Consider the following 20,373-nt stretch of genomic DNA (forward strand, 5'->3'; position numbering starts at 1 on the left):
TACTGTTCCATTGGACTTTAGACTGGGCAACACGTGTGAAACTAAGTGACTGAGCGGGGTGTGATGGGCGGGGCCAGGCACGCCGGATTCAGGATGTCAGAAACGGATGCGGATTGGCTATTGCAGCAGATGCCCTCCTGGGCTTTAAACAGACGACAGTGTCTAGGGTTTATACTGAGAATGGTGTGATGATTTTAACAGACAGTCCTGTGTGAAAACGGCACCATGATGAGAGAGGTGGAAGGAAAATGGTAATAATTGTGCCGGGTAAGAGGTGGGCCACAAACAGCCGTAGAACGTTTCTGACACCTTGTCTCTGAAAACACTGTCGCTGCTCGAGCATCTCTGAAAACACTGTCGAATAATTCAGGCTGTTCTGGATAGGTTGGAGTCATTAAAACTCGTTTTTCGCTATTGACCCTTGATAACAGTTGAAGAACATTTGAATGCCACAGGATGTCTGAAACACTGTCGCTGACCGAGATTAAATCAACATCCCTGTAGAACGTTTCTGACACCTTGTAGAATCCACGCCCCAAATAATTCAGGCTGTTCTGGATAGGCGTTTCCTAATAAACCGACCAGGGTGTGTATCTGAGACTTGTAGAATCCACACCCCAAATAATTCAGGCTGTTCTGGATAGGCGTTTCCTAATAAACCGACCAGGGTGTGTATCTGTGAATGAGAATGAGGTTGTTGTTGTGTGGCCTCCTCACCGCCAGGTGGAGCTGCTGCGCTCCGATGGCGAAGCGTCGCGGCGGGGTGGGCGTGGCTACCTGGAACGGTTTCCTGTACGCTATTGGAGGACATGACGCTCCCGCCTCCAGCCTGGCATCACGACTCAGCGACTGTGTGGAGAGGTCAGTTGGTCGGGGGTCGGGGGTGTGTGTGTTAAGTGTTTTAGATAATTGTGCTATAAATGTTGAGCAAATATTGGCGCAGGTATAGAGATATTCAACAATGGGTGTGTGTGTGTGTGTGGTGTGTGTGTAGGTACGACCCCCAGACTGATGCGTGGACGGCGGTAGCCCCCATGAGCGTCAGTCGTGACGCTGTCGGTGTGTGTCTCCTTGGAGACCGTCTCTATGCGGTCGGTGGTTACGATGGAACGGTGTACCTGAACACTGTCGAGGCCTACGATCCCCAGACCAACGAGTGGACACAGGTATACACACACACACACACACACATACACACACACACACATTGTTGAATATCTCTATACCTCACAATATCTCACAACCCTTCAGGTATACACACGCCTGACTACTGTCGAGGCTATCCATAGTCACTTTAATAACTCTGCCCCCTGGTTATTATCTATCCATAGTCACTTTAATAACTCTACCCCCTGGTTATTATCTATCTAATAACTCTACCCCCTGGTTATTATCTATCTAATAACTCTACTCCCTGGTTATTATCTATCCATAGTCACTTTAATAACTCTACCCCCTGGTTATTATCTATCTAATAACTCTACCCCCTGGTTATTATCTATCTAATAACTCTACTCCCTGGTTATTATCTATCCATAGTCACTTTAATAACTCTACCCCCTGGTTATTATCTATCTAATAACTCTATCCCCTGGTTATTATCTATCCATAGTCACTTTAATAACTCTACCCCCGGGTTATTATCTATCTAATAACTCTACCCCCTGGTTATTATCTATCCATAGTCACTTTAATAACTCTACCCCCTGGTTATTATCTATCTAATAACTCTACCCCCTGGTTATTATCTATCCATAGTCACTTTAATAACTCTACCCCCTGGTTATTATCTATCCATAGTCACTTTAATAACTCTACCCCCTGGTTATTATCTATCCATAGTCACTTTAATAACTCTACCCCCTGGTTATTATCTATCCATAGTCACTTTAATAACTCTACTCCCTGGTTATTATCTATCTAATAACTCTACTCCCTGGTTATTATCTATCCATAGTCACTAGAATAACTCTACCCCCTGGTTATTATCTATCTAATAACTCTACCCCTGGTTATTATCTATCCATAGTCACTTTAATAACTCTACCCCCTGGTTATTATCTATCCATAGTCACTTTAATAACTCTACCCCCTGGTTATTATCTATCCATAGTCACTTTAATAACTCTACCCCCTGGTTATTATCTATCCATAGTCACTTTAATAACTCTACCCCCTGATTATTATCTATCCATAGTCACTTTAATAACTCTACCCCTGGTTATTATCTATCCATAGTCACTTTAATAACTCTATCCCCTGGTTATTATCTATCCATAGTCACTTTAATAACTCTACCCCTGGTTATTATCTATCCATAGTCACTTTAATAACTCTACCCCTGGTTATTATCTATCCATAGTCACTTTAATAACTCTACCCCTGGTTATTATCTATCCATAGTCACTTTAATAACTCTACCCCCTGGTTATCTATCCATAGTCACTTTAATAACTCTACCCCCTGGTTATTATCTATCCATAGTCACTTTAATAACTCTACCCCCTGGTTATTATCTATCCATAGTCACTTTAATAACTCTACCCCCTGGTTATTATCTATCCATAGTCACTTTAATAACTCTACTCCCTGGTTATTATCTATCTAATAACTCTATCCCCTGGTTATTATCTATCTAATAACTCTATCCCCTGGTTATTATCTATCTAATAACTCTATCCCCTGGTTATTATCTATCCATAGTCACTTTAATAACTCTACCCCCTGGTTATTATCTATCTAATAACTCTATCCCCTGGTTATTATCTATCTAATAACTCTATCCCCTGGTTATTATCTATCTAATAACTCTATCCCCTGGTTATTATCTATCCATAGTCACTTTAATAACTCTACCCCCTGGTTATTATCTATCTAATAACTCTATCCCCTGGTTATTATCTATCCATAGTCACTTTAATAACTCTACCCCCTGGTTATTATCTATCTAATAACTCTACCCCCTGGTTATTATCTATCCATAGTCACTTTAATAACTCTACTCCCTGGTTATTATCTATCTAATAACTCTACCCCCTGGTTATTATCTATCCATAGTCACTTTAATAACTCTACCCCCTGGTTATTATCTATCCATAGTCACTTTAATAACTCTACCCCCTGGTTATTATCTATCCATAGTCACTTTAATAACTCTACCCCCTGGTTATTATCTATCCATAGTCACTTTAATAACTCTACCCCCTGGTTATTATCTATCCATAGTCACTTTAATAACTCTACCCCCTGGTTATTATCTATCCATAGTCACTTTAATAACTCTACTCCCTGGTTATTATCTATCTAATAACTCTACTCCCTGGTTATTATCTATCCATAGTCACTAGAATAACTCTACCCCCTGGTTATTATCTATCTAATAACTCTACCCCTGGTTATTATCTATCCATAGTCACTTTAATAAATCTACCCCCTGGTTATTATCTATCCATAGTCACTTTAATAACTCTACCCCCTGGTTATTATCTATCTAATAACTCTACTCCCTGGTTATTATCTATCTAATAACTCTACTCCCTGGTTATTATCTATCTAATAACTCTACTCCCTGGTTATTATCTATCCATAGTCACTTTAATAACTCTACTCCCTGGTTATTATCTATCTAATAACTCCACCCCCTGGTTATTATCTATCCATGGTCACTTTAATAACTCTACCCCCTGGTTATTATCTATCCATAGTCACTTTAATAACTCTACCCCCTGGTTATTATCTATCTAATAACTCTACCCCCTGGTTATTATCTATCTAATAACTCTACTCCCTGGTTATAATCTATCCATAGTCACTTTAATAACTCTACCCCCTGGTTATTATCTATCCATAGTCACTTTAATAACTCTACCCCCTGGTTATTATCGATCCATAGTCACTTTAATAACTCTACCCCCTGGTTATTATCTAATAACTCTACCCCTGGTTATTATCTAATAACTCTACCCCTGGTTATTATCTAATAACTCTACCCCTGGTTATTATCTAATAACTCTACCCCTGGTTATTATCTAATAACTCTACTCCCTGGTTATTATCTAATAACTCTACCCCTGGTTATTATCTAATAACTCTACCCCCTGGTTATTATCTAATAACTCTACCCCGGTTATTATCTAATAACTCTACCCCGGTTATTATCTAATAACTCTACCCCCGGTTATTATCTATCTAATAACTCCACCCCTGGTTATTATCTATCTAATAACTCCACCCCTGGTTATTATCTATCCATAGTCACTTTAATAACTCTACCCCTGGTTATTATCTAATAACTCTACCCCCTGGTTATTATCTATCTAATAACTCTACTCCCTGGTTATTATCTATCCATAGTCACTTTAATAACTCTACTCCCTGGTTATTATCTATCCATAGTCACTTTAATAACTATACCCCCTGGTTATTATCTATCTAATAACTCTACTCCCTGGTTATTATCTATCCATAGTCACTTTAATAACTCTACTCCCGGGTTATTATCTATCTAATAACTCCACCCCCTGGTTATTATCTATCCATAGTCACTTTAATAACTCTACCCCCTGGTTATTATCTATCCATAGCCACTTTAATAACTCTACCCCCTGGTTATTATCTATCCATAGTCACTTTAATAACTCTACCCCCTGGTTATTATCTAATAACTCTACCCCCTGGTTATTATCTAATAACTCTACCCCCTGGTTATTATCTATCTAATAACTCTACCCCCTGGTTATTATCTATCCATAGTCACTTTAATAACTCTACTCCCTGGTTATTATCTATCCATAGTCACTTTAATAACTATACCCCCTGGTTATTATCTATCTAATAACTCTACTCCCTGGTTATTATCTATCTAATAACTCTACTCCCTGGTTATTATCTATCCATAGTCACTTTAATAACTCTACTCCCTGGTTATTATCTATCCATAGTCACTTTAATAACTCTACCCCCTGGTTATTATCTATCCATAGTCACTTTAATAACTCTACCCCCTGGTTATTATCTATCCATAGCCACTTTAATAACTCTACCCCCTACACCTGTTGTATTCAGCATTTCACTGTAAGGTCTACTACACCTGTTGTATTCAGCATTTCACTGTGAGGTCTACTACACCTGTTGTATTCAGCATTTCACTGTGAGGTCTACTACACCTGTTGTATTCAGCATTTCACTGTGAGGTCTACTACACCTGTTGTATTCAGCATTTCACTGTGAGGTCTACTACACCTGTTGTATTCAGCATTTCACTGTCAGGTCTACCTACACCTGTTGTATTCAGCATTTCACTGTGAGGTCTACTACACCTGTTGTATTCAGCATTTCACTGTGAGGTCTACCTACACCTGTTGTATTCAGCATTTCACTGTGAGGTCTACTACACCTGTTGTATTCAGCAGTTCACTGTAAGGTCTACTACACCTGTTGTATTCAGCAGTTCACTGTGAGGTCTACTACACCTGTTGTATTCAGCAGTTCACTGTGAGGTCTACTACACCTGTTGTATTCAGCATTTCACTGTGAGGTCTACTACACCTGTTGTATTCAGCATTTCACTGTCAGGTCTACTACACCTGTTGTATTCAGCATTTCACTGTGAGGTCTACTACACCTGTTGTATTCAACATTTCACTGTGAGGTCTACTACACCTGTTGAGACAGTAGTACTATATTATACAGGTATGTGATCTACTTCACACCTAGTACACCTGATTCAACTATGAGTTTAACTCCTCGAGGTACCCCTTCCAGCCGTTCCAGGGACCGGTATGTGATCTACATCACACCTAGTACACCTGATTCAACTATGAGTTTAACTCCTCGAGGTACCCCTTCCAGACGTTCCAGGGACCGGTATTTGATCTACATCACACCTAGTACAAATTTGATTTGATTTGTTCCTTCCTGTGTTTCTCCTCTAGGTGGCTCCACTGTGTCTGGGCCGGGCTGGGGCCTGTGTGGTGGCTGTCAAACTGTGAACACACACACACCTGAACACTCACACACCTGAACACTCACACACCTGAACACTCTTTGGACCCTCCCCATTCCTCCTTGTCTCCAGGGTTACCTCCAATGGGAGTTTAACTGAAACATTCCACTAAAACCAGGAGGACATTATAGACATTGAAGTCGCTCTGGATAAGAGCGTCTGCTAAATGACTTAAATGTAAAATGTAATGTAAATGTAAGTTGGAGAGGAGATTACTGACTACAGATTGAAGAGCTCTCTCTGTCTCTCTCCTCTGTCTCTCCCCTCCCCTCTCTGTCTCTCTCCTCTGTCTCTCCCCTCCCCTCTCTCTTTCTCCTCCCCTCTCTGTCTCTCTCCTCCCTCTCTGTCTCTCTCCTCCCCTCTCTGTCTCTCTCCTCCCCTCTCTGTCTCTCTCCTCCCCTCTCTGTCTCTCTCCCTCCCCTCTCTGTCTCTCTCCTCCCCCTCTCTGTCTCTCTCCTCCCCTCTCTGTCTCTCTCCTCCCCTCTCTGTCTCTCTCCTCCCCTCTCTGTCTCTCTCCTCCCCTCTCTGTCTCTCTCCTCCCCTCTCTGTCTCTCTCCTCCCCTCTCTGTCTCTCTCCTCCCCTCTCTGTCTCTCTCTCCTCCCCTCTCTGTCTCTCTCTCTTCACCGTCTTTAGGGGGCTCATTATTTTCAGCAAGAAAAGGAAAGGCACACACACACACACACAATTTAGTATTTAGCCTTTTTACTGCTGACAGAGTGGAGAGATTTAGAGATTAGACAAAAATGAAGACAAATGGGAGGGAGAGAGACTTCACTGTTGTTTTTGTCCCTCTTTTAGTCAGCCTGTCGGTGAGGAATTTAGTCAGCCTGTCTGTGTGAATTTAGTCAGCCTGTCTGTGTGAATTTAGTCAGCCTGTCGGTGAGGAATTTAGTCAGCCTGTCTGTGTGAATTTAGTCAGCCTGTCTGTGGGAATTTAGTCAGCCTGTCTGTGGGAATTTAGTCAGCCTGTCTGTGTGAATTTAGTCAGCCTGTCTGTGTGAAATTTAGGCAGCCTGTCTGTGTGAAATTTAGTCAGCCTGTCTGTGTGAAATTTAGTCAGCCTGTCTGTGTGAAATTTAGTCAGCCTGTCTGTGTGAAATTTAGTCAGCCTGTCTGTGTGAAATTTAGTCAGCCTGTCTGTGTGAATTTAGTCAGCCTGTCTGTGTGAATTTAGTCAGCCTGTCTGTGTGAATTTAGTCAGCCTGTCTGTGTGAATTTAGTCAGCCTGTCGGTGAGGAATTTAGTCAGCCTGTCTGTGTGAATTTAGTCAGCCTGTCTGTGGGAATTTAGTCAGCCTGTCTGTGGGAATTTAGTCAGCCTGTCTGTGTGAATTTAGTCAGCCTGTCTGTGTGAAATTTAGGCAGCCTGTCTGTGTGAAATTTAGTCAGCCTGTCTGTGTGAAATTTAGTCAGCCTGTCTGTGTGAAATTTAGTCAGCCTGTCTGTGTGAAATTTAGTCAGCCTGTCTGTGTGAAATTTAGTCAGCCTGTCTGTGTGAATTTAGTCAGCCTGTCTGTGTGAATTTAGTCAGCCTGTCTGTGTGAATTTAGTCAGCCTGTCTGTGTGAATTTAGTCAGCCTGTCGGTGAGGAATTTAGTCAGCCTGTCTGTGAGGAATTTAGTCAGCCTGTCTGTGAGGAATTTAGTCAGCCTGTCTGTGAGGAATTTAGTCAGCCTGTCAGTGAGGAATTTAGTCAGCCTGTCAGTGAGGAATTTAGTCAGCCTGTCAGTGAGGAATTTAGTCAGCCTGTCAGTGAGGAATTTAGTCAGCCTGTCGGTGAGGAATTTAGTCAGCCTGTCGGTGAGGAATTTAGTCAGCCTGTCGGTGAGGAATTTAGTCAGCCTGTCTGTGTGAATTTAGTCAGCCTGTCAGTGAGGAATTTAGTCAGCCTGTCTGTGTGAATTTAGTCAGCCTGTCAGTGAGGAATTTAGTCAGCCTGTCAGTGAGGAATTTAGTCAGCCTGTCAGTGAGGAATTTAGTCAGCCTGTCAGTGAGGAATTTAGTCAGCCTGTCAGTGAGGAATTTAGTCAGCCTGTCGGCGAGGAATTTAGTCAGCCTGTCGGCGAGGAATTTAGTCAGCCTGTCGGTGAGGAATTTAGTCAGCCTGTCGGTGAGGAATTTAGTCAGCCTGTCGGTGTGAATTTAGTCAGCCTGTCAGTGAGGAATTTAGTCAGCCTGTCTGTGTGAATTTAGTCAGCCTGTCAGTGAGGAATTTAGTCAGCCTGTCAGTGAGGAATTTAGTCAGCCTGTCTGTGTGAATTTAGTCAGCCTGTCAGTGAGGAATTTAGTCAGCCTGTCTGTGTGAATTTAGTCAGCCTGTCAGTGAGGAATTTAGTCAGCCTGTCTGTGTGAATTTAGTCAGCCTGTCAGTGAGGAATTTAGTCAGCCTGTCAGTGAGGAATTTAGTCAGCCTGTCAGTGAGGAATTTAGTCAGCCTGTCGGTGAGGAATTTAGTTTTTTTGTCTCTTTCCATCTCTCTTTCCCTCCCTCTGTCTCTCAATCTCTCTCTTTCCCTCTCTTTCCCTCCCTCTGTCTCTCAATCTCTCTCTTTCCCTCTCTTTCCCTCCCTCTGTCTCTCAATCTCTCTCTCTCTCTTTCCCTCCCTCCGTCTCTCAATCTCTCTCACTCATTTCCTCCCTGCTTCTCGCTCTTTCCCTCTCTTTCCCTCCCTCTGTCTCTCAATCTCTCTCTTTCCCTCTCTTTCCCTCCCTCTGTCTCTCAATCTCTCTCTCTCTCTTTCCCTCCCTCCGTCTCTCAATCTCTCTCACTCATTTCCTCCCTGCTTCTCGCTCTTTCCCTCTCTTTCCCTCCCTCTGTCTCTCAATCTCTCTCTTTCCCTCTCTTTCCTTCCCTCTGTCTCTCAATCTCTCTCACTCATTTCCTCCCTGCTTCTCGCTCTTTCCCTCTCTTTCCCTCCCTCTGTCTCTCAATCTCTCTCTTTCCCTCTCTTTCCCTCCCTCTGTCTCTCAATCTCTCTCTTTCCCTCCCTCCGTCTCTCAATCTCTCTCACTCATTTCCTCCCTGCTTCTCGCTCTTTCCCTCTCTTTCCCTCCCTCTGTCTCTCAATCTCTCTCTTTCCCTCTCTTTCCCTCCCTCTGTCTCTCAATCTCTCTCTCTCTCTTTCCCTCCCTCTGTCTCTCAATCTCTCTCTCTCTCTTTCCCTCCCTCTGTCTCTCAATCTCATCTCCTCCCTCTCATTTGTCAGAGGAGATGGATCGTGTTTTGACATAATCAGTCCAAGTAGCAGACAGTGTTATTGGACTGTACTCTGACAGGAAGCTACTCAATTCACCTCAACTGCCTGAACAACAGATAAGAGCTGTGTGTGTGTGTGTGTGTGTGTGTGTGTGTGTGTGTGTGTGTGTGTGTGTGTGTGTGGTTTTTAAAAGAGAATCTTCTGGTCTAATGATCCCCTGCGGTTCTTTCCTCATTTCTACACACACACACACACACACACACACACACACACACACACACACACACACACACACACACACACACACACACACACACACACACACACACACACACACACACACACACACACACACACACACACACACACACACACACAGAGCTCCATCTAGTCAGCCGCTCTCTGTTGAACAATGGAAGCGTTTGGCCGTCGAGGAACTAAGACATTCCAATGGAAAACGATCCCTTTATTTCCTGTACAGTAACTATGTACCAGTCAGACGTACAACATGTGGGGTGCTGTTGTCACTTTCCCAGCGTATCTCTGGTCTCTTATATCATCACTGTGCTATAGTCAGTGTGTTAAGGTGAGCTGAGTGACAGACTGTGTAAATAACATAGAGATCCTGTTACAACACAGCGGGGATGTACCCTCAAATGGCACCCTATTCCCTATAATGGTGCACTACTTTTGACCAAAGCCACACACAGTAGTGCACCATATATACCTCCCTCCCCCTTCTCCCTCTCTCACCCCTTCTACTCCCTCCTTCTCTCTCCCCCTTCCCCTTCCCCCTCCCCTTCTCCCTCTCTCGTCCCTTCTACTCCCCCTTCTCCCTCTCTCGTCCCTTCTACTCCCCTTCTCCCTCTCTCGTCCCTTCTACTCCCCTTCTCCCTCTCTCGTCCCTTCTACTCCCCTTCTCCCTCTCTCGTCCCTTCTACTCCCTTCTCCTCTCTCGTCCCTTCTACTCCCCCTTCTCCTCTCTCGTCCCTTCTACTCCCCCTTCTCCCTCTCTCGTCCCTTCTACTCCCCTTCTCCCTCTCTCGTCCCTTCTACTCCCCCTTCTCCCTCTCTCGTCCCTTCTACTCCCCCTTCTCCCTCTCTCGTCCCTTCTACTCCCCCTTCTCCCTCTCTCGTCCCTTCTACTCCCCTTCTCCCTCTTTCTCCCGTCCCTTCTACTCCCCTTCTCCCTCTTTCTCCCCTTCTCCCCCTTCCCCTTCTCCCTCCCCCTCCCCTTCTCCCCTCCCAGTCTCCATCTCCCTCTCCCCCCTCCACCTCATGTCCTACCCAGGGATGGATAAATAAATGTATGATAATAAAACCATTTGTATTTAAATTCAGCCTCTGTCCTAAACGTGTGTATATATTATTATATATTATTATATATTCATTGAGGTTGGGGATGTTTGATTGGAGGAGTTGGTTTCCAAGACGACAGTGAATGTTCCTGATTGGAGGAGTTGCTTTCCAAGACGACAGTGAATGTTCCTGATTGGAGGAGTTGCTTTCCAAGACGACAGTGAATGTTCCTGATTGGAGGAGTTGCTTTCCAAGACGACAGTGAATGTTCCTGATTGGAGGAGTTGCTTTCCAAGACGACAGTGAATGTTCCTGATTGGAGGAGTTGCTTTCAAGACGACAGTGAATGTTCCTGATTGGAGGAGTTGCTTTCCAAGACGACAGTGAATGTTCCTGATTGGAGGAGTTGCTTTCCAAGACGACAGTGAATGTTCCTGATTGGAGGAGTTGCTTTCCAAGACGACAGTGAATGTTCCTGATTGGAGGAGTTGCTTTCCAAGACGACAGTGAATGTTCCTGATTGGAGGAGTTGCTTTCCAAGATGACAGTGAATGTTCCTGATTGGAGGAGTTGCTTTCCAAGACGACAGTGAATGTTCCTGATTGGAGGAGTTGCTTTCCAAGACGACAGTGAATGTTCCTGATTGGAGGAGTTGGTTTCAAGACGACCTGAAAATGATCAACCACCAATTTAACAGAGATTGAATACAGATTTTGTGGGGGGGATAATGGGGAAATGTTGCACAATCCACAATATTTTACCTGAACATTGTCACTCCCTGGACAGTGGAAGTCAAGGGTTCAATCTGAAGCCAGTGTGTGGAGTCCTGAACAAGGACAAGCATGTCAGTAATACATATGGGGCCTGTTTCCTGGACACAGATTGAGTCTAGTGCTTGGACTAAAAAGCATGCTCAATGGAAGTTTCAATAGAAAGTTCTTTAAGGTCCAGGACTAGACTTAATGTGTCTGGGGAAACTGGCCCAATAAACCAAAGTAACTCATCAAATATATTTATTCAATGTTACATGGAATGCTGGGGATTTAATAAATTAAACTGTCTAATGACAAAAGGTGACAACAGGTAACACAGGTACCATTGTGACGCAGAGCTGTCATAACGCTTCAGCTGTTGTTCATTACACCAGGGGGCGTCAGGAGACACAATGTTCCTAACCTAATGTATGTTCCCCCTGACTGCCTCTAATACTGATCCTACAGCTGTCACATGCAGTAATCATGTGTCTACGAACCAGAGTTATACTGTTAGCACTGTAGGAAGTCCACTGTGTTCAGCTCACCCTGCACTGACATAAATAACATGAGCATGTCTACTTCTGCTGAGTTTCCCATTAAAAGCAATTAAAAACAGGCAAGCATCCCAGACGAAAAGTGCTCAGAATAGCCCATATTAACATATGTAGCTTAGGAAACAAGGTTCATGGAATAAATCATTTACTAGTAAACAGATGACATTCATATTCTGACTATCTCTGAAACGCTACTTAGATAATACCTTTGATGATACAGTGGTAGCAATACAAAAGTTATACCATCTACAGAAAATACAGGAATTCCAATGGTGGAGGTGTTGCTGTTTTATATTCAGAACTACATTCCTGTAAAACTTAAAGGATCTCATGTTAAATGCTGTTGAAGTAATAATGGCTACAGGTTCATCTGCCTCACCTAAAGCACATTCTGGTGGGAAGCTGCTATAGACAGTCAGTATCTGGATAATGTTAAATACTGTTGTAGTAATATAGCTACAGGTCCATCTGCCTCACCTAAAGCCCATTCTGGTGGGAAGCTGCTATAGACAGTCATTATCTGGATAATGTTAAATACTGTTGTAGTAATATGGCTACAGGTTCATCTGCCTCACCTAAAGCCCATTCTGGTGGGAAGCTGCTATAGACCACCAAGTGTTTGTCACGCCTTGGTCATTGTATCTTGTGTTTTGTTATATGTTTGGGTAGGCCAGGGTGTGACATGGGTTTATATGTTGTATTTCGTATTGGGGTTTGTATTAATTGGGAGTGTATTAGTAGGGGTGTGTCTAGTTAGGCTTGGCTGCCTGAGGCGATTCCTAATTGGAGTCAGCTGATTCTCGTTGTCTCGGATTGGGAACCGTATTTAGGTAGCCTGAGTGCGCGTTGTATTTCGTGGGTGATTGTACCTGTCTTAGTGTTAGTCACCAGATAGGCTGTATTAGTGTCATTCGTTTGTTGTTTTCTTCTTCGTTATTTCATGTACCGTATTAGCTTCATTAAAAGTCATGAGTAACCTACACGCTGCATTTCGGTCTGACTTTCTACAAACAACAGACGAAGATCATTACAGTGTTAACAGTCAGTATCTGGATAACATATGTGAAATGCCTGATAATGTATTTGATACCCACAGGGAGGTATATTTTCTGGGTGATTCTAAATATTGACTGGCTCTCATCAAGCTGCCCACTCAAGAAAAAGCTTCAAACTGTAACCAGTGCCTTCAACCTGGTTCAGGTTGTCAGTCAACCTACCAGGGTCGTTACAAACAGCACAGGAATGACATCATCAACAGGTATTGATCACATCTTTACTAATGCTGCGGTAATGTGCTTTAAAGCAGAATCCAGATCCATTGGATGTAGTGATCGCTGTATAATAGCCATATCTAGGAAAACCACAGGTCCAAAGGCTAGGCCTAATATAGTGTATAAGAGGTCATACAATACGTTTTTTTTAGTGATTCCTATGTTGATGATGTAAATAATATTTGCTGCTCTGTGGTGTGTGTGTAATGAGGAGCAAACAGAAGTTGAACTTGACACATTTATGAAATTGCTCATCCCAGTTACTAATAAGCAACACACCCATTAAGAAAATGACTATTAAAAACTGTTCAATTGATGAGGAATTGAAACATGGTTGAGAGGGGATGAGACAAAAGGATGCATAATAACTAATGGGGATCCATAATAAACCCCAGGAAGAGTAGCTGCTGCCTTGGCAGGAACTAATGGGGATCCATAATAAACCCCAGGAAGAGTAGCTGCTGCCTTGGCAGGAACTAATGGGGATCCATAATAAACCCCAGGAAGAGTAGCTGCTGCCTTGGCAGGAACTAATGGGGATCCATAATAAACCCCAGGAAGAGTAGCTGCTGCCTTGGCAGGAACTAATGGGGATCCATAATAAACCCCAGGAAGAGTAGCTGCTGCCTTGGCAGGAACTAATGGGGATCCATAATAAACCCCAGGAAGAGTAGCTGCTGCCTTGACAGGAACTAATGGGGATCCATAATAAACCCCAGGAAGAGTAGCTGCTGCCTTGGCAGGAACTAATGGGGATCCATAATAAACCCCAGGAAGAGTAGCTGCTGCCTTGGCAGGAACTAATGGGGATCCATAATAAACCCCAGGAAGAGTAGCTGCTGCCTTGGCAGGAACTAATGGGGATCCATAATAAACCCCAGGAAGAGTAGCTGCTGCGTTGGCAGGAACTAATGGGGATCCATAATAAACTCCAGGAAGAGTAGCTGCTGCCTTGGCAGGAACTAATGGGGATCCATAATAAACCCCAGGAAGAGTAGCTGCTGCCTTGGCAGGAACTAATGGGGATCCATAATAAACCCCAGGAAGAGTAGCTGCTGCCTTGGCAGGAACTAATGGGGATCCATAATAAACCCCAGGAAGAGTAGCTGCTGCCTTGGCAGGAACTAATGGGGATCCATAATAAACCCCAGGAAGAGTAGCTGCTGCCTTGACAGGAACTAATGGGGATCCATAATAAACCCCAGGAAGAGTAGCTGCTGCCTTGGCAGGAAATCCATGTCACTAAACTGAATTAATAGAAGAAACTACACTATGAAACTAAACAAAAATACTTTAAATACAGAATGATAGTAAAAAAAACTTTGGAGCACCTTCAATTAAGTTTTGGGGAAAAAAGGCAAACTCGGCTCCCATCATTCATTGAAACAGATGGCTCATTCCTCACCAAACCAACTGATATTGCCAACTACTTTTTTTCATTGGCAAGATTAGCACATTTAAGCATGACCTGCCAGCAACAAACACTTACACTACACATCCAAGTATATCTGACCAAATTGTAATTTTAAATTCTGTGAAGTGAGTGTGGAAGAGGTGAAGAAATTATTGTTGTCTATTAACAACGAAAAGCCACCGGGGTCTGACAACTTGGATGGAAAATGATTGAGGATCATAGGGGATGATGAGTGACTGAGGATAATAGCGGACGATATTATCACTCCTATTTGCCACATCTTCAATCTAACCCTACTAGAGAGAGTGTTCCCTCAGGTCTGGAGGGAAGCTAGCCATTCCGCTACCCAAGAATAGTAAAGCCCCAGTTAGTGGCTCAAATAGCCGACCAATCAGCCTGTTACCAACCCCTAGTAAACTTCTACGAACAAATTGTGTTTGACCAGATACAATGCTATTTCACAGTAAACAAAATGACAACAGACTTTCAGCACTCAACAAGCACAGCACTTACACAAATGGCTGCTGATTGGCTGAGAGACATTTATAATTTAAAAAATGATTGTGGAGGCTGTTTTGTCAGACTTCAGTGTGGCTTTTGACATTATGGATCATAGTCTGCTGATGGAAAAACATATGGCTTTACACCCCCTGCTATAATGTGGATAAATAGTTACCTGTCTAACAGAACACAGAGGGTGTTTTGGCTTTACACCCCCTGCTATAATGTGGATGAAGAGTTACCTGTCTAACAGAACACAGAGGGTGTTTTGGCTTTACACCCCCTGCTATAATGTGGATAAAGAGTTACCTGTCTAACAGAACACAGAGGGTGTTTTGGCTTTACACCCCCTGCTGTAATGTGGATAAAGAGTTACCTGTCTAACAGAACACAGAGGGTGTTTTGGCTTTACACCCCCTGCTATAATGTGCATAAAGAGTTACCTGTCTAACAGAACACAGAGGGTGTTTTGGCTTTACACCCCCTGCTATAATGTGGATAAAGAGTTACCTGTCTAACAGAACACAGAGGGTGTTTTGGCTTTACACCCCCTGCTGTAATGTGGATAAAGAGTTACCTGTCTAACAGAACACAGAGGGTGTTTTGGCTTTACACCCCCTGCTATAATGTGGATAAAGAGTTACCTGTCTAACAGAACACAGAGGGTGTTATGGCTTTACACCCCCTGCTGTAATGTGGATAAAGAGTTACCTGTCTAACAGAACACAGAGGGTGTTATGGCTTTACACCCCCTGCTGTAATGTGGATAAAGAGTTACCTGTCAAACGGAACACAGAGGGTGTTTTGGCTTTACATCCCCTGCTATAATGTGGATAAAGAGTTACCCGTCTAACAGAACACAGACGGGTGTTCTAGAATGGAAGCCTCTCCAACATAATCCAGGTAGAATCAGGAATTCTCCAGACACACGATATCATACGTCCTTATGCACACATGGATTTAGTACTGTAGATATGTGTTAGTGGTGGAGGAGGGGCCTGAGGGCACACAGTGTGTTGTGAAATCTGTGTATTGTAATGTTTTAATAATTGTATAAACTGCCTTTATTTTGCTGGATCCCAGGAAGAGTAGCTGCTGCTTTGTCTTGGCAGGAACTAATGGGGATCCATAATAAACCCCAGGAAGAGTAGCTGCTGCCTTGGCAGGAACTAATGGGGATCCATAATAAACCCCAGGAAGAGTAGCTGGCGCCTTGGCAGGAACTAATGGGGATCCATAATAAACCCCAGGAAGAGTAGCTGCTGCCTTGGCAGGAACTAATGGGGATCCATAATAAACCCCAGGAAGAGTAGCTGCTGCCTTGGCAGGAACTAATGGAGATCCATAATAAACCCCAGGAAGAGTAGCTGCTGCCTTGGCAGGAACTAAAGGGGATCCATAATAAACCCACCTTGTCTTAGCAACAGCTAATGGGGGTCCATAATAAACCTGCCTTGTCTTGGCAACAGCTAATGGGGATCCATAATAAACTGCTGTAACTGTCTATTATCTATCCTTTACCCCTACCTACAGTATACTGCTGTTACTGTCTATTATCTATCATTTACCCCTACCTACAGTATACTGCTGTTACTGTCTATTATCCATCCTTTACCCCTACCTACAGTATACTGCTGTTACTGTCTATTATCTATCCTTTACTCCTACCTACAGTATACTGCTGTTACTGTCTATTATCTATCCTTTACCCCTACCTACAGTATACTGCTGTTACTGTCTATTATCTATCCTTTACCCCTACCTACAGTCTACTGCTGTTACTGTCTATTATCTATCCTTTACCCCTACCTACAGTATACTGCTGTTACTGTCTATTATCTATCCTTTACCCCTACCTACAGTATACTGCTGTTACTGTCTATTATCTATCCTTTACCCCTACCTACAGTATACTGCTGTTACTGTCTATTATCTATCCTTTACCCCTACCTACAGTATACTGCTGTTACTGTCTATTATCTATCCTTTACCCCTACCTACAGTATACTGCTGTTACTGTCTATTATCTATCCTACCTACAGTATACTGCTGTTACTGTCTATTATCTATCATTTACCCCTACCTACAGTATACTGCTGTTACTGTCTATTATCTATCCTTTACCCCTACCTACAGTATACTGCTGCTACTGCCTATTATCTATCCTTTACCCCTACCTACAGTATACTGCTGCTACTGTCTATTATCTATCCTACCTACAGTATACTGCTGTTACTGTCTATTATCTATCCTTTACCCCTACCTACAGTATACTGCTGCTACTGCCTATTATCTACCTGTATGTACATACTGTATCTAACTCAATTACCTCGTGTATATAGCCATGTTATTACCTCATACCCCTGTATATAGCCATGTTATTACCTCATACCCCTGTATATAGCCATGTTATTACCTCATACCCCTGTATATAGCCATGTTATGACCTCATACCCCTGTATATAGCCATGTTATTACCTCATACCCCTGTATATAGCCATGTTATTACCTCATACCCCTGTATATAGCCATGTTATTGCCTCATACCCCTGTATATAGCCATGTTATTACCTCATACCCCTGTATATAGCCATGTTATTACCTCATACCCCTGTATATAGCCATGTTATTGCCTCATACCCCTGTATATAGCCATGTTATTACCTCATACCCCTGTATATAGCCATGTTATTACCTTGTACCCCTGTATATAGCCATGTTATTACCTCATTTCCTTGTATATAACCGTGTTATTACCTCATACCCCTGTATATAGCCATGTTATTACCTCGTACCCCTGTATATAGCCATGTTATTACCTAGTACTTCCTGTATATAACCATGTTATTACCTGGTACTCCCTGTATATAACCATGTTATTACCTGGTACTCCCTGTATATAACCATGTTATTACCTGGTACCCCTGTATATAGCCATGTTATTACCTGGTACTTCCTGTATATAGCCATGTTATTACCTCATACCCCTGTATATAGCCATGGTATTACCTGGTACCCCTGTATATAGCCATGTTATTACCTCGTACCCCTGTATATAGCCATGTTATTACCTGGTACCCCTGTATATAGCCATGTTATTACCTCATACCCTGTATATAGCCATGTTATTACCTCATACCCCTGTATATAGCCATGTTATTACCTCATACCCTGTATATAGCCATGTTATTACCTCATACCCCTGTATATAGCCATGTTATTACCTCATACCCCTGTATATAGCCATGGTATTACCTCATACCCCTGTATATAGCCATGTTATTACCTCATACCCCTGTATATAGCCATGTTATTACCTCATACCCCTGTATATAGCCATGTTATTACCTCATACCCCTGTATATAGCCATGTTATTACCTCATATCCCTGTATATAGCCATGTTATTACCTCATACCCCTGTATATAGCCATGTTATTACCTGGTACCCCTGTATATAGCCATGTTATTACCTCATACCCCTGTATATAGCCATGTTATTACCTGGTACTTCCTGTATATAGCCATGTTATTACCTGGTACTTCCTGTATATAGCCATGTTATTACCTGGTACTTTCTGTATATAGCCATGTTATTACCTGGTACCCCTGTATATAGCCATGTTATTACCTGGTACCCCTGTATATAGCCATGTTATTACCTGGTACCCCTGTATATAGCCATGTTATTACCTAGTACCCCTGTATATAGCCATGTTATTACCTGGTACTTCCTGTATATAGCCATGTTATTACCTGGTACTTCCTGTATATAGCCATGTTATTACCTGGTACCCCTGTATATAGCCATGTTATTACCTGGTACCCCTGTATATAGCCATGTTATTACCTGGTACTCCCTGTATATAGCCATGTTATAGCCATGTTATTACCAGGTACTCCCTGTATATAACCATGTTATTACCTGGTACATCCAGGTGGTTAGAGTGGAGGGGCGGCAGGGTAGCCTATTGGTTAGAGTGGAGGGGCGGCAGGTAGCCTAGTGTTTAGAGTGGAGGGGCGGCAGGGTAGCCTCGTGGTTAGAACGTTGGGCCAGTAACCGAAAGGTTGCAAGATCGAATCCCAGAGCTGACAAGGTACACATGTCGTTCTGCCCCTGAACAGGAAGTTAACCCACTGTTCCTAGGCCGTCATTGAAAATAAGAATTTGTTCTTAACTAACTTGCCCAGTTAAATAAAATAAAGAATAAATAAGACTGTTAAATAGTTAACCAAACAGTTACCTCCTACCCAGAATATCTGCATTGACTTTTTACTCATCAAGTACACTGCTGTTACTCTCTATTATCTATCCTTTACCCCTACAGTCTACTGCTGTTACTGTCTATTATCTATCATTTACCCCTACAGTCTACTGCTGTTACTGTCTATTATCTATCCTTTACCCCTACTTACAGTATACTGCTGTTACTGTCTATTATCTATCCTTTACCCCTACCTACAGTATACTGCTGTTACTGTCTATTATCTATCCTTTACCCCTACCTACAGTATACTGCTGTTACTGTCTATTATCTATCCTTTACCCCTACCTACAGTATACTGCTGTTACTGTCTATTATCTATCCTTTACCCCTACCTACAGTATACTGCTGTTACTGTCTATTATCCATCCTTTACCCCTACCTACAGTCTACTGCTGTTACTGTCTATTATCTATCCTTTACCCCTACCTACAGTATACTGCTGTTACTGTCTATTATCTATCCTTTACCCCTACCTACAGTATACTGCTGTTACTGTCTATTATCCATCCTTTACCCCTACCTACAGTATACTGCTGTTACTGTCTATTATCCATCCTTTACCCCTACCTACAGTATACTGCTGTTACTGTCTATTATCTATCCTTTACCCCTACCTACAGTATACTGCTGTTACTGTCTATTATCTATCCTTTACCCCTACCTACAGTCTACTGCTGTTACTGTCTATTATCTATCCTACCTACAGTATACTGTTACTGTCTATTATCCATCCTTTACCCCTACCTACAGTATACTGCTGTTACTGTCTATTATCTATCCTACCTTCAGTATACTGTTACTGTCTATTATCTATCCTTTACCCCTACCTACAGTATACTGCTGTTACTGTCTATTATCTATCCTTTACCCCTACCTACAGTATACTGCTGTTACTGCCTATTATCTACCTGTATGTACATACTGTATCTACCTCAATTACCTCGTGTATATAGCCATGTTATTACCTCGTACCCTTGTATATGACTCAGTACTGGTACCCTGTGTATATAGCCATGTTATTACCTGGTACCCCTGTATATGACTCAGTACTGGTACCCCGTGTATATAGCCAAGTTATTACCTAGTACCCCTGCACATCAACTCAGTACTGG

The 20,373-nt window shown here is 42.6% G+C and overlaps 1 protein-coding gene across 1 annotated transcript in view; it reads left to right on the forward strand.

Annotated features, from left to right (window-relative positions):
- LOC124028124 (kelch-like protein 5) overlaps window positions 1-6,312 on the forward strand; it is a 20,180-nt gene extending 13,868 nt beyond the window's left edge. Inside the window, 3 exon segments of the mRNA XM_046340276.1 lie at window positions 724-861; window positions 995-1,166; window positions 5,934-6,312. Coding sequence (XP_046196232.1) covers window positions 724-861; window positions 995-1,166; window positions 5,934-5,990 — 367 coding nt within the window. The 3' untranslated portion in view covers window positions 5,991-6,312.
- Window positions 6,313-20,373: the final 14,061 nt, after the last annotated feature.

This window comes from Oncorhynchus gorbuscha, unplaced genomic scaffold, assembly GCF_021184085.1.
Source record: "Oncorhynchus gorbuscha isolate QuinsamMale2020 ecotype Even-year unplaced genomic scaffold, OgorEven_v1.0 Un_scaffold_3796, whole genome shotgun sequence".
NCBI lineage: Eukaryota > Metazoa > Chordata > Actinopteri > Salmoniformes > Salmonidae > Oncorhynchus > Oncorhynchus gorbuscha.